At 31.1% G+C, this 13,636-nt stretch overlaps 1 protein-coding gene across 3 annotated transcripts in view; it reads left to right on the top strand.

The window, feature by feature from the left end:
* The window catches only part of LOC129962708 (male-specific lethal 3 homolog), a 66,458-nt gene that overhangs the window by 37,139 nt on the left and 15,683 nt on the right, over window positions 1–13,636 (top strand). For all 3 annotated transcript variants that reach the window (XR_008783942.1, XM_056076657.1, XM_056076644.1), the window contains exons 8-9: window positions 3,744–3,949; window positions 11,441–11,839. Coding sequence is in view for 2 of the 3 variants with exons in the window: in XM_056076657.1 (XP_055932632.1) it covers window positions 3,744–3,949; window positions 11,441–11,839 (605 nt within the window). In the remaining variant the exon portion in view is untranslated. The remainder of the gene's footprint in view (window positions 1–3,743; window positions 3,950–11,440; window positions 11,840–13,636) is intronic.

The following is a 13,636-nucleotide window of genomic DNA, read 5'->3' as shown; positions in this document are numbered from 1 at the left end:
TATTACAATTGCATATCCCTTTGGAAATTTGGATAATATCTCTGAAAATGTGTCTTACATGCTATCAATGATTCAGAAATATAATAAGCATCATGGATGATATTTAGCAAATAGTTTTACTATCAGATTTATGAACATTTACCAGGTTTTGGACTAATCAATCACAGGGGACAGCCGACTGGGGATTGTCAGGAAATTCTGGGAGGGCGGGAAAAGTCGACGAAATTTCTTATAAAATTGGGAATTTTTTTTATAAATCTGTAATTTTTATCGAACATGATGATTCGCTGGTGTTTTTTCATAAGTAGAATGAAACATCGCTGGCAACTAATGAAAATCACTGATAGTCTAAAACAGACTGTGGAAGAGAAAGATTAACCACCATATATAATTCATTGCACACACACACACACACACAGATATATATATAATATGTAATATTGTAAAATTTTCGTTGAAAATGTTTGTTTGCTTTTTTTCAAAACAACAAGTTATCGGCATAATTATCGAAAATGGTTTTCTGCACGATGGGAAAAGATAGCCTGAGTAAAGCCCAGCTCTTATTATTGTTATGATTTTCAGCTTTGATGGCTTTCTATTATTTAAAAAGGTATTTATGGAACTATTCTCGCCCCCCCCCACCCCGATATAAAAAGCCCAACTCCTTTCAGGTATGGTTTTCTGGAAGACAGTCACCAGATAAGCAACTTTCCTTTCCTCAATTTATATATCAGATACATGGCATGCTTGGGCCAGTGTTTGTGTGCATTTTTTTTTTTTTCTTTTATAAGGACTACACACCGAATTTCATTATGTTTTGAAAACTTTGCATTCGGATAAGCATATTTTCAATCAATCTGTGTTATTTTTAGATTCAGGAATGTGCAATTTCTAAAGATCATCAAAAGGATAGGGTTAAATTCTTTGATGTCATTAATCCTTTATAATATATTTTGTTTACCAGATAATTAAATGATATCGTTGGATTCCCATGTATTGAAAATCTCTGTGTATCAGACTTTTCTCAGGAATCTGGAATTTTTTGTAGAAAAGCAATTTCATCGAATGAAAATTCTATATGTTAAATAAAAAATTTCACTTGAAAAATTATACCTGTTACAGATAGGAATTCAACCTATTGATTTCATTTGTAAAAAGAAATGTAGATTTAAAAGAAAAAAAATGTGATAAGTGATTCTTACTGCAATAAAATTTCTATTAAGACTTTAAATTGCTTATGAAAAATCAATGAACACTTACTAGTGACTATTACAAATCCATTTTATAGCTTGATGGGGTATCTTTATTTTAAATTCAGTTTAGTGTTTATTTCTTTTAATCATTTAATTATTTATAATTAAATTTTCTTGAATCAGAAGCTTTAAGTATGAAAGAGAAGTTTGATGGAATAAAGGATGTTGAAATCAAGATTGCAAAAAAAGTATAAAATTTCAACTAGGACAATAATATCAATGGATTTTAAAAATCATCATTATTTATATTTCTTAAAAATAAATTTCTTTGTTGATTTCTTTGGCACCAACTCTTTTTTTTAATATTAAAAAAAAAATTGCATAAATGAGTTTAATCAGAAAGTAATGAATTTTTAATATGTATTTCTGATAATAATAATAATAAATTCAGCAAATAAAATACTAATTTCGAAAATAAAATTCTATTTAAATATGCATTTTTTGTATTCATAAGAATATAAATAATGATATGTATTCTCTATAATTCATTTTTTTTTACTTCCATTGTTTTTTAAAATAATAATAATAATGAAGATAAAAAACATTGTAAAAAAGTCACACATTTAAAATTTCTTTATCTTTTTACATCGTGATCTTTAAAGTATTCACTTGTGGTAATTATGGTGAAAATCGATTTTTTTTAGATATAGAAATACTGTTGTGGCTCAAACAATCTCGATTTTTATTTGAAAAATAATATTCCCTCTGTCCAACTTTAGTTGTTCAGTTTACTATTTATCTTCTAATTAAAACAGATGAAATGAAAAACATTTTAAATAGCTGATCATGCATCTTCTAATATATACAGGAATGATGAGAAGTAGAAAACATCAATATGAATTTGAATCACATAGGAAAGCCGGATTCTAAATGCCACCATCAAGTGATAAACATAATGACAAAGCATACAGAAAAGCTTTATTACACAAAATTTAGTACTATAATTAGAAACATCAGAGGAGGTATTCCGCCGATCTGTATTCATTGACCAACTATGCTGCATGGATTGGCGAACATTTTCAAACATATCGAATTTATCGTTTATCGTAACAGCGATTACGATTCTTGCAGCAACGTCCATTACAGAATCTTCTGGCATTCTCTTTTATTTGTGGAGTGACTTCCTGGTATCCCACAAATAAAAGGTAAGTGGCGATGAATTGGGTGATCTTGGGGGCCATATTAAAAGGCCACCAAGCTCAATCTGTCTATATTTCCAAATATCTTGTCCAAATGGACACGTACAGAAATTCCATAATTGGAGTCCTATCATGTTCCACCACTTTGACGTCAGCCTTTTGCAGAAACATCCGCCAGCAATTTCGAAAGGACTTCCTCAAGAAAGATGAAACACATGTAAGCGTTCTTTCGAGGTGGTAAGACGTATGGACTGACCAGACATAAACATTAAAGTGGTGTTGTGCAGCATCTGGTCTGCGGATGGTCTGTGAGAATTGAATATCCTCTCACGTGTAAAAGACGCTTTATCAGTGAACAAAACAGAACGTGGAAAGTGCCAATCCGATACGCTTTTTTTTCAATAAATCACTTGCAAACACAATATAATCTTCCGCTTGCAGTATTTGTAACTGCATATTTTTTGGAGATGAAAAAGACGCAAGCCTTCGCTGAGCAAAACGCACCACACATTTGATGCGAATATAGTTGTTGCAGCGACAAGAGCACGTACATTGGGGTCGGGGTTTCGGTGCACAGCTTTCATCAGACTTCTTTCAGGTTGGTCGTTCGTGTTGGTGTCCTGCATCGGAAATCTGAAGGATCCACGTTCGTGCTGTTTCAGCTGCACATGAGCCATCATTTGGTGATTTGATATTCGCCTCATTGAAAATCTTTCATGATACAGTCACACAGCAGCGCGCCCATTTCCTTTAGCTAGGCCTAAACGAAATGAATATCGGCCAACTCGGTGTTGGTGAAGCGATTCGTGTTCACCTCACTCAGCCACCGGATACAACTCCGGGAGCTTGCTTGCGGCGGAATATGAGATCCTGCTTTGCTCTATGATTCCGATTCCTGCTGATGTTTTCTATCTCCTTTTCAAGTTTTAGGTGTAGTTCAGAACTATATATGCACAGCTGAAATGACAAATTAGATTGTCGTATTTGGTTTGGTTTCCTTTTTCTTGAACTCTAAACAAAATCGGTGTGAGAGGATTTTTTTAAAAATTATTATTATTTGTGAGTATAAACAAAATGTTAGGAAAATGAAAATTTATAGAAATAATTTATAGTTCCATCAGCAGTTAAACTTGGTGATATAGACTACTGGTACTTTAAGGTTTAATTGGCAGTGTGATGTCAGTGAGTTTAATTTTGTAAGTTTTATAAATTTCGTGATAAACAAATCATGGATTTCACATTTTTTTTTTTTTCTTTGAAAAGAAGGCATCACAGATTGGGCAACTAAAGTTGGATGAAGGGAATAAATTAAAATTTTAGTGCTTGAAATAATTTATCTGAATCTATCTAGCGACTTGCCCGAAAAAGCTGTGAAAATTGAAGTGGATACTTATCACGAAGCAGCTTTGAAGTCCGACTTGGCTTTTCCTGGATGTCTGCAGAAAAGCCGAATATCCAGATATCTGAAATCTCCCTCAGCTGTAGTCAAGACGGAGGTTCGGAGCAGTCCAGAAGCACATCAGCCCGCAGAAAAGTGTTTTAAAAGAAAACGTGCAAGTAAGGATGAATTGCAATGTGATATCTCTTTGATCTATTACATTTACTAAGTTCCAGTTGTCACCAAACTTGCGTGTTGGATCTATTACCAGTATTCATTGATAAGCTTGTGCAATGAGAATTATTGTTATGATAGTATATTCTCAAGGGTTCAGATAGCATCAGTGCATTACTGATTTTGAGTCTATTCAGTAACTAATTCTGGTGGCATTATCTTTGATCTTAATATTTTTTAAAATATTTTGATTATAATTATTGTATAAAAAAGGTTGTAAATTATTATTATTTTTTGTAGCTTATGAGAGAGAAAATTAATATGTGTCTGTAAGAGCATTTAGGAAAACAAAATAAACTGTTGAGAGTGCTGTTCTCTCTTTGATTTTATCACATTGCATATTGTGTGCTTCATAATATCTTGATGAAAAACTAGTATGTAAATTGAGCATTTTCTTTTTGGCTCATTGAGTCCAGAATTTGATATAAATCTACAATTTTGGTAATAAATCCACATACCAAATTTTATTTTTATCCAAGTTTTCGTAAATTTTCTTGTTATTGTGTTTACATATTCATGAATAGACAGATCCTTAGGTAGTTATCTCTCACCACTTCTCCTTCCTCTATTCTCAAATAAAATACTATTATATTCAAGTAAAGAAAATTTATATCTACTTAAGGGTTCTATGTTGATGATTCTGAATAAGTAAAAATTATTTTCCAACATGTCATTGTTGATCTAACCGTCTTTGACGACCAGATTGTATGCCCAGATTATTGGTTTTTTAGTCTGCAGACGATTAATATGGAATGCATTTTTTGAAAACTGTATCTTGTTATTTAATATTAATGTAAAACCTTAATGCAATTGAATGAATCTAGTATAAATTACTGTGTGCGCAAATTAAATAGTGTTACGAAACTTCACTTCAATTCCAATTCAACTATTACTAAGCCCGTAAATTCACCGGGTTCAGTTGTAGTGGGTGTATGGGGTGAAAACTATAAGCAGATCACAGTAGAAAACAACGACATCGTTTATGATACGCGAAGAGACGAATACAGAGAGACGACAAATATACACGGCCACGACGAACACAGGACAGCACACTACAGCAAATAGTAGCCCACAAATAGTAATCGACCACAGCACACAAAGCGGCCAGACAGAATTTAGCAGAGAGAGGATCTTCAGAGCTTTGCTTTATGGTCTTTCCAAACGGCTGAAATTCTCCACTGTCTCCTCGCTTTAGCCGTATCCTACTGCCGACTCATTACTACACTACTGGCTACTCCTCACAGGACTCGATGCTGCTTCTACAATAAACACAAGGACTCGGCACACAACCAACACCTCTTAAAGTACAAAGCCTCCAGACGGCTGGAATGAGTCATCCAAGGAAGTCCGACGATCTCAAGAGCCTAACGGGGAAAGCGATGTAGTGTCATGTTTTCTCTGTAGTAAACACATCATTTAGCTGTTATAAAATACTGGTTCAATTAAATATAAAGTATTTTTACATTTATAATAGTTCTTAAAATTCAAATAAGATTTTTAAAATTTTATTCTAGCAATTATATTATGAAATATCTATAAAATTCATTTGAAAGTAGCTACAAGACTCTAATTTAAAACTATTCTGGTGAATTAATATATATTACTTTTCCCTTTTTTTAAAAAAATGAGCATGCATTCTGAAGTGCAATATCTATATAACTTCTCTCATAAATTTTAAATAGGCATGAATAATAAAGTTTAAATCATTTCATTTAAAAACATTTTTAAATAAAGTATGCAAACTTTGACAAGATGCAAAACTAATTAATAAAAGATATTCTGGAATGCAGTTATTACAATTTTCCATAAATTTTATAAAAAATATCATAAATATAATGATTTTTGTCAATTTATTAAAAAAAATTATACAATAAAAGCAAGTCAAGGATTTTTAAATTTTTGGATGAACTTCCACTATGTCAATAAAATTATTTTATGCAAAGTAAGTTAGATAGGTATATACAGAAAGGACATAGCAAACAGACATGTTATATGACAAGATGCACACAACATCACTAATTAACTTTATTACATATACTTTACAACAAACTGCATAAAAATAAATTATCAGAATATAGCCACTTTCTTTATCAAAATATTCTATATTTCTTATAACATCTTCTTTGCTAAAATGCAGTTCACGAACCTGGGAAAGTCTAGAATTAACTAAACGATTAAACTATATATATAATTATATATATAATTGTTTTTAAGGTATAGATAAATGTCCGTAGGTTAAAAAAAATTACTGCATTATAATTTTGCTTGCTTTAATATATGTTTTCAAAATTTATGAACTTATCATGTTTGTACATAAATTTACATTTTGGTTATACAGTTGATTCAATAACTACAATTAAAATTATAGGATACTAAGTTAAAGATTAATTAAAATTTAAAGATTAATCAAATTCTTATCAAAACAGATTGAAATTTTCATTGTTAAACATATAAAACTAACTTTTAACAAGAAAAAATATATTAAAACATAATTAAAATTATACTTTAAGAATGCCATAAGTTATTGCCAAACATGTTTTGCCTGCAGTTATATGGCGACATTCAAGATTATTATCGAATCTATCTTTCAATTTATTAATAAATTAAAAACAAAATCTATGAATTTAAGCTGAAGTATGGTTTTATTGCTGGAGGACTTCAGATTCGAAAAAAGAGAAAACGAAAGAAGCAATTCAAATTATTACTAATAACACTATTCACTATTGAAAGCTAAAAATATAGGTATTTATACATTCAGACTGAAAATTATCTGAATATTATCTTTGGAGAAATTACTGAATAGCTGTACTTACACTTGAGCTTTTGCTTGCCTTGAAATCCTTACAAAGGAGCCTGTGAGTCCATTGTGCTTTTAATTTTTGAAAATTTGGTTACAATATTGCAACATCTTGAGGTGCCGCAAAGAGCTTGAAATTGGAAAGAAATTGAAAAAACTGACACATTTTAGAATGGGCCTTTAAATTTATTTTTTCGATTTCAGTTTTCAAAAAAATATAATGAATGTTAAATTTTGTTTCTTACTTTTGTATCCTTAATGATTACAAATGCTACAGTTCAAAATCTTTTCTTCTACTTCATTGCAACATTAAACTGTTTTTTTTTTTTTTTTTTTGTATTAAATTTTGGCATATTCACATGTGAGTCAATTTTTGATCTTATCTATCCTTCTCTTACAATTGAACCACAGACATTTTGAACCAATTCGGTCACCAGTTTTACAGTTCCGCAGTTTGCATGTGCCAAGGAAGCCAGAGAAAGTCGATAATCCATTATATTATTTGGTTCAACTTCAGATGCCTTCAGTATAAAGCCTTTGAGAGAGTCACATTAAACATGTTTTAATAGGGGAGAGGGGGGTGGTCATGGTCAGTTACGTCACTTTTAGACCATGAGATCATGTCCATGTAATCCTTTGCATCGAAGTTTATCTTAGGAACTGTTTACTTCCTAACTATGTCTCTACTTTCTGTTCTTACTTTTAAAACACGTTGTAAACCAAGTTATCTTTGAATTTTACGTTCATCACTTAGCATGGATAAAAGGTTATTTTCTGGAGCAGCAAAGTACCCATTTCTTTGAATAATCGGGTTTATAACGTTCTTGAGATCGTCAAAGAGATAGCGTGAATATGAGATAAGATTAAACAGATGTTTAGAACCATATGTACATGATGGTTTTAACTTAATATTAAACCACACAGACACTTTCACAATGTACTCAGCCAGAATCTTAAGATTTTCAGTTGCCACATACAATCGAAGCAAGCGATTGGCTAATGTCAACCACCTGGAGTGAGCAAGTTTTTCAGAGTTTCTTAAAGCTAAAACTAGTAAGCAATTTCCACTTGATACAGCGATACACATATCCAATAAATATTTTTGATCTGTACGTAAATCATTTTTGTCTTCCAGAAGAGGAAGGTTATTTTCAATTGGCAAGACGGTAACCACTGGAAGACTAGCACAGTTTTCTAGCTGCTGATATATTTCGACTATAAACTCATTGGGTCCTTTCGTTTTACCATCTAAATGACAAAAGAGATGTCGCAATGTTAGCTCATTACAATGGAACAAATAGATTAACCATTGTAAAGGTCTTCCTATTTCCTTTTCCATCAAAGAAATCACACCATTATTATATCCAGTGTTTACAATGGTTCCATCACATCCGACAGCAGTAAAGTTAAAAAGTTGTTTGTTATATTCTCTACCTTTAAGAAATTCCATTATACTGCCTGCTATGTCTTTTCTGGTGCCAAATTTAGGTGTTACATGGCCTAAAAACTTTTGAGTTTGGTTCCTCTATTAGTGAAACGTACACTTCTGAAATAACTTTTTTATACAACTTACTATCTTTCTTTTCTTGAAAATTGTTATTTCTTATAATTATTATTTAACAATTGTTATAACTACAATTCTCCCATCAAAAAACAATCCTCTATTTTCGGTTATCTGAGTATAACGATTGCCTTTAATGAGAACTGTTAGATTTGTTGATCTTGCTCTTCTAATTTTCATCCCATCTATTACATAGGTTTTGTCTTCGTCTGTGATTACACCCAAGTCCTGTAAAGCAGCATTAGCTATAGCTACAGCAGCTCTATCTGATATTCCTTTACGGTCAGCAACGGAAGCTACAGATGGCAATTTAATACGCATTTGTGCTTTTCCCTTCGTTCAGTTTCGAAGGGTCTGGTAGTTTTATCTCTTCTTGTCTATTTGATTTATCTGGTAGGTCTGTCTCTTCTTGTGTGTGCTGTCTTAAACAAAACTGTTAGTCTTCAGCTGTGTCAATCAATATCCATTTCTGCCCGTTCTTGATTAAATTTAACTATTCTCAGTAGTTGTTTACTTTTTCTTCCTTCTCTCTTCCTCAAACCGCTTGTGGTAGCTACATCAGTGTTACCTATAACCATTTTCCTGTTAGAGCGTTGACCGTTTAGAAACTCTTGTTCCATAACTGGTACTTTGTTTTCTTGTATGCAAGTGCAAGTATTAAAATTTACACATTTACTGGCAGCAATATCAAATGAACGTTTAGCTTCTCTAAATTTTCTGAGGTTGGAATCAAACTTATTTGAACCTTTTCTGCTTTTAGACTTTAAGAAATTCCTGTATTTAGCATGATAAGCTTTTATCATTTGTAAAATTCTTTTGCTGGAAATAACGGGAATAGAAGCTCTTGACCCTATTTGTTCTATTTTGCGAATTAAAGTGTCACATATTTTACTTACAGAAGGATCTTTCTCTGAAGCAATTTTGAGGTTATGTTTAATATAGCAATAGTACTTCATAACAGATTCATAAGTAGGCAGTTCAACTTCCAAGCAAATCAGTCAATTTCCCAAAAATAGGGCATTCTGATATTTGTCTTGTCTTCACTAACTTAAATTGAGCCATTTTTACTAACTACAAAGTACACAAAACGCATAAATTCACAAATCAGTTACGTTAATCATTACACAACAGACGGAGCGGGGACTCAAACTCAACTGAACTCGGCACCAGCTTTGATCTCATCACCAAACGCAGACATAACTCCGCTTCCCCTCAATAACCTCTTCAGTGATGACTCAGCTTCCTGAATGCCATACCAATGCAAGAGTAAAATTGTTTTTATTTTTCTATTCATATTATAACGCCTATTTAAAGCTTTTTATTTACTAATCGAGGCTCGCAAAAATCTTAAAAAGTTGCAAAAAGTGTGTTTTTATGAAAATTTAACGTCCGTGCAGAACCACAAGATGTATTCTAATATTTTTTATAACTTTTATTTATCTTATCTATACCAAAAGACATCTTTTCAACGCTATTACAAATTAAAAATCAAAATTTGATTATTTCGTAAAAAAAACTTTAAAATATAGCAAAAATTTCAATTTTATGAAACTTTAACGCTTTTGTGGCACCCCAAGAGGTACTCTAATATTGCTCATATTTATAATTTATTTTATCTACACCAAAAGGCAACTTTTCCGCGCTATTCCAAATTAAAAATCAAAAGTCCGTTTTTTCTTTCCACCCTTGTGTAGATATTACAAAATAAAAACAGAAATGAAAAGTTCATTATTTCAGTCTTAATGTCCAAAGAAAGCAATTTTTATATTTTATTTTAAACATTGGCATATGCAAACGATTGAATGTTTTGATTGGAGAATGAAATTATTTTGCATTTAATCTTAATAGTAAAAGCATTTTACAGATTAAATATTATTAAATTCTTAAAATTTATTAAAAAGAAAGAAAATTGTACTGAAATGACATGCTTATCAGTAAAAGGGTAATCTTTTCCCCATTTTAAAATAATATATAAACCATTTTTGTGAGTTAAAAGCTTGGAAGAGAAAGTCATCAACTTTCATAATTAAATCGTACTCATTACCAATTTGACGATGATTAAGTCTATTTTCACTCTTGAGTAAACTTTGTCCTTATTATCTATTTCGTGATTTCTTTTACATCTTGTTTCCTCTAATTGAATAGAGTTTTGGGCAACCCTCTTCAAAGCATTTCTAATGATATTTTTCATTAATTTGTGAAACATTGAATTAAGTGCAACTGTCGTGTCATTCAGCAATAAGTAATCAGAGAAATTGCTGTGCCACGCACTCAGTGCTATATATATATATGCATAGATGTATCACTCATTACGGTGCTATTTTCGAATTTTTTCAGTTAAATTTACTTTTTATTGTAGAGAACTTTTGAAAAGAATATCATAAAAATTAATATCGTAGTAATATATTAGATAACATTACTCAACAAAAATGACACTTTTTATAGTAAATATGACAACAGGAAACATGTAATAGAGTGCCCTTGTACCTAAAAAAAGTTGAACATTAGAGTATATTTTTCTTACAATTCTTGTTTGCCGATTATTTTTTTCAAAAATCTTTCTACTATTTGCCTCTGCTTGTTATAATAACATTATTAATTTTTTTTTCTGTGAAATAAAAGAAAAAAATTGGTGAATCTCTTTCTTAATAATTGCATCAAAAAATTGTCGAATGACTGTTTTCAGATGGAACAGGTATCCATTAAACCTTGATAAAAATTGGAAAACTTTTATAGTTTGGTATATTCACAAAAATTAAAAATGTCATGTATATTTTATATTATTTAGACAATTTTCCTTATTATTTTGGTTGAAAAGTCATTAAGTATTTTGATTGCAATTTTTTTTCATGACCTTTTTTGTATATATTTGCTCAACTGCATTGAAACAGTCTAACACTTATCTTTGCTGTTAAAAAAAAATATTTGCAAATTTTTAAATAATGCTAAATAAGTTTGAAAATAATAATAATAAAAAACATTCTATAAACTTTAAAGTGCTGTATATTGATTGTTGCTTATTTTAGTTTTATTATAGCTTTTTTCAGTTTCTTTCTTTCTTTTCTTTCCCTGGCTCAGGAGGAAGGCCCAGAATGGCCAGCACACGAATCTTGCGATCAAGTGATAAACCAAAACAATCCACATCGGCAGAAGAATCGGCTGTTGTGACGAATTCACTTGAAATGAAACCATGCCCCTCAAGCGAGACGCGCCTCACTCGGAAATCAACGCAGCAGGCTACAAGCAGTGATTTAATGGAAAAGAGTCTCTCTGCCTCTCGCTGCCCAAGCACTACCGATTCTTCTGGACTCTCCACAGCTTCCGTCCCGAAATTAAGTCAGCAGTGTGTCTTGATCAACGATATGACCCTGCTGCAGGAGATCTTCTCATGGCGCATTCTGCCTCAGCATTTCTACGAGCAGATCCCGGCTGCACCCTCGCTCATTTACGGCGCTCATCATCTCCTTCGGCTGCTGGGTAATCCACCTTGTAACAGAGTTTCTTCTTTTCTCTCTCTAAAACCTTCGTAGCTTGTACATTGCAGATCCTTAAACTTTTAAGAGCAATATGTCATAGTTTCCAATTTTCTTCCTTAATTAAGAATAATTTCGTTATTAATCAATAAATAATAACTTAATTTTTTGATATGATGTTGGCAACTTTTAAAGAGGAATTTGTAGCTGCATAGTAACTAATTAACTTATTTTAATTAAACTAATTTCGCAAATTTGTTTAATTTATTAAAATTAAATAAATTGCCATAATTACTTTTATTGCATTCCTTAATAAAAATTTATGCAAATGCAAGTGAATTTTTAAAAAAATCATGAAAGTGTGAGGTAAAAATACATATATATGTAATGATATTTCTTAATTTTATTTAAATCCTAATTAATTTTCTAATTTGTATCTTAAATTAGCCCATGATAGCATCATTCTAAAATGTTCTCTTATTTCCTGATCTGAATCCCTCATTTTTATTTAATTATTTCTTACATGTTATCTGCTGCTATTTCCCATCCCTTGAACAAAAGGATTAAAATCCTTATTTCATTTAAAGGGATTTCCTGTCAGGGAAATTCCCATCAGAATTTCATTGTAAATACTTTGCTCTTGAGTTCTGGTGCCACCTTTGTCCCTGTGTACAAATCATGACTCCTATGGAAAAATAAATCAAAGTTAATTTTTAAAAATCTCTTCCTTTTGGCTACATAATTGCCAAAATTACATATATAGGAATATTATTTTAGAATTTGTTTACAAGGAAGATTTTATAGCACAGTATTTTATCATCATTAATTTCTAAGTCGTTTCAAATTTCAGACTCTAAATAAGTTTTTCTGATTGGAAATGTTTAAAACTCTACATATAATATCTCTGAAACTGCATTTTCTTCACAAATCATATTGTAGAAATTAATATGTTTTGTTAGTGCACATGTGTAAATGCAGAAAGCATTTGTCTGAATTTCTCCTGAGGATTTAATAAGGAAAGACCGTGTTAAGTTGCTGATGGATTTAAATATTATAATAAATAAATAAATGATTATACATAGTTATAATTAAAATTCGCCTGTTCAGAAAGCTTCAGTTCCAGCTCTATGACTCCAAACGAAATAAAATTTCCCTACTATGTAATACAAATAATGTTCTCTGGAAAAATCGAAAAAAATAGGTTCAAATCTTTGTTAACAGGTGGTGCTGTGCTAGTATCAAAAGCGATTTTTGCAGATTTTTTTCCTAAAAAATAAAATAAAGGAAAATTTATTTCACGGTTGGTAAAAATAATTTTTGTGCAGATTCATTCTTTCAATTTCCATCAATTCAGACAAAACAAATTACAAAATTTCAACTAACACTTGAAAAAGATAATTTTTTATTAAAATCATTTACGAACTACATAGGAATAGTATTGATGACACAACTTCGAAATCTTACAATATGTTTTAAATCAACTTAACAGTTTAAAAAAAGCTGACAAAACGTATCTGTGATTCCTTTGATATTGGATGAGTTTATTTTTTCTGAAAAGCATTAGAATTCACGCTTTGTGGAAAATGGTAATTTCTTTTCCCGTAAAATTATTTTATCAAAATAACAGCAACGCAGCTGCAGCTCTTTGAGAATTCTTGAAAAATGCCAAATGTGGACCAGTGTTGGATTGTGACATTCACAACAAAATAAATAAATAAAAGAAACGACATTTTTCCCGACAGTGGACCAAAAGAAGGGGACATTTCTGGCATTGGAAGGTATTGCTATTCAGCTATTGCAA

The sequence above is a fragment of the Argiope bruennichi genome, chromosome 1, assembly GCF_947563725.1.
Source record: "Argiope bruennichi chromosome 1, qqArgBrue1.1, whole genome shotgun sequence".
Taxonomy (NCBI): domain Eukaryota; kingdom Metazoa; phylum Arthropoda; class Arachnida; order Araneae; family Araneidae; genus Argiope; species Argiope bruennichi.
This window is presented reverse-complemented; position numbering and strand designations above follow the sequence as displayed.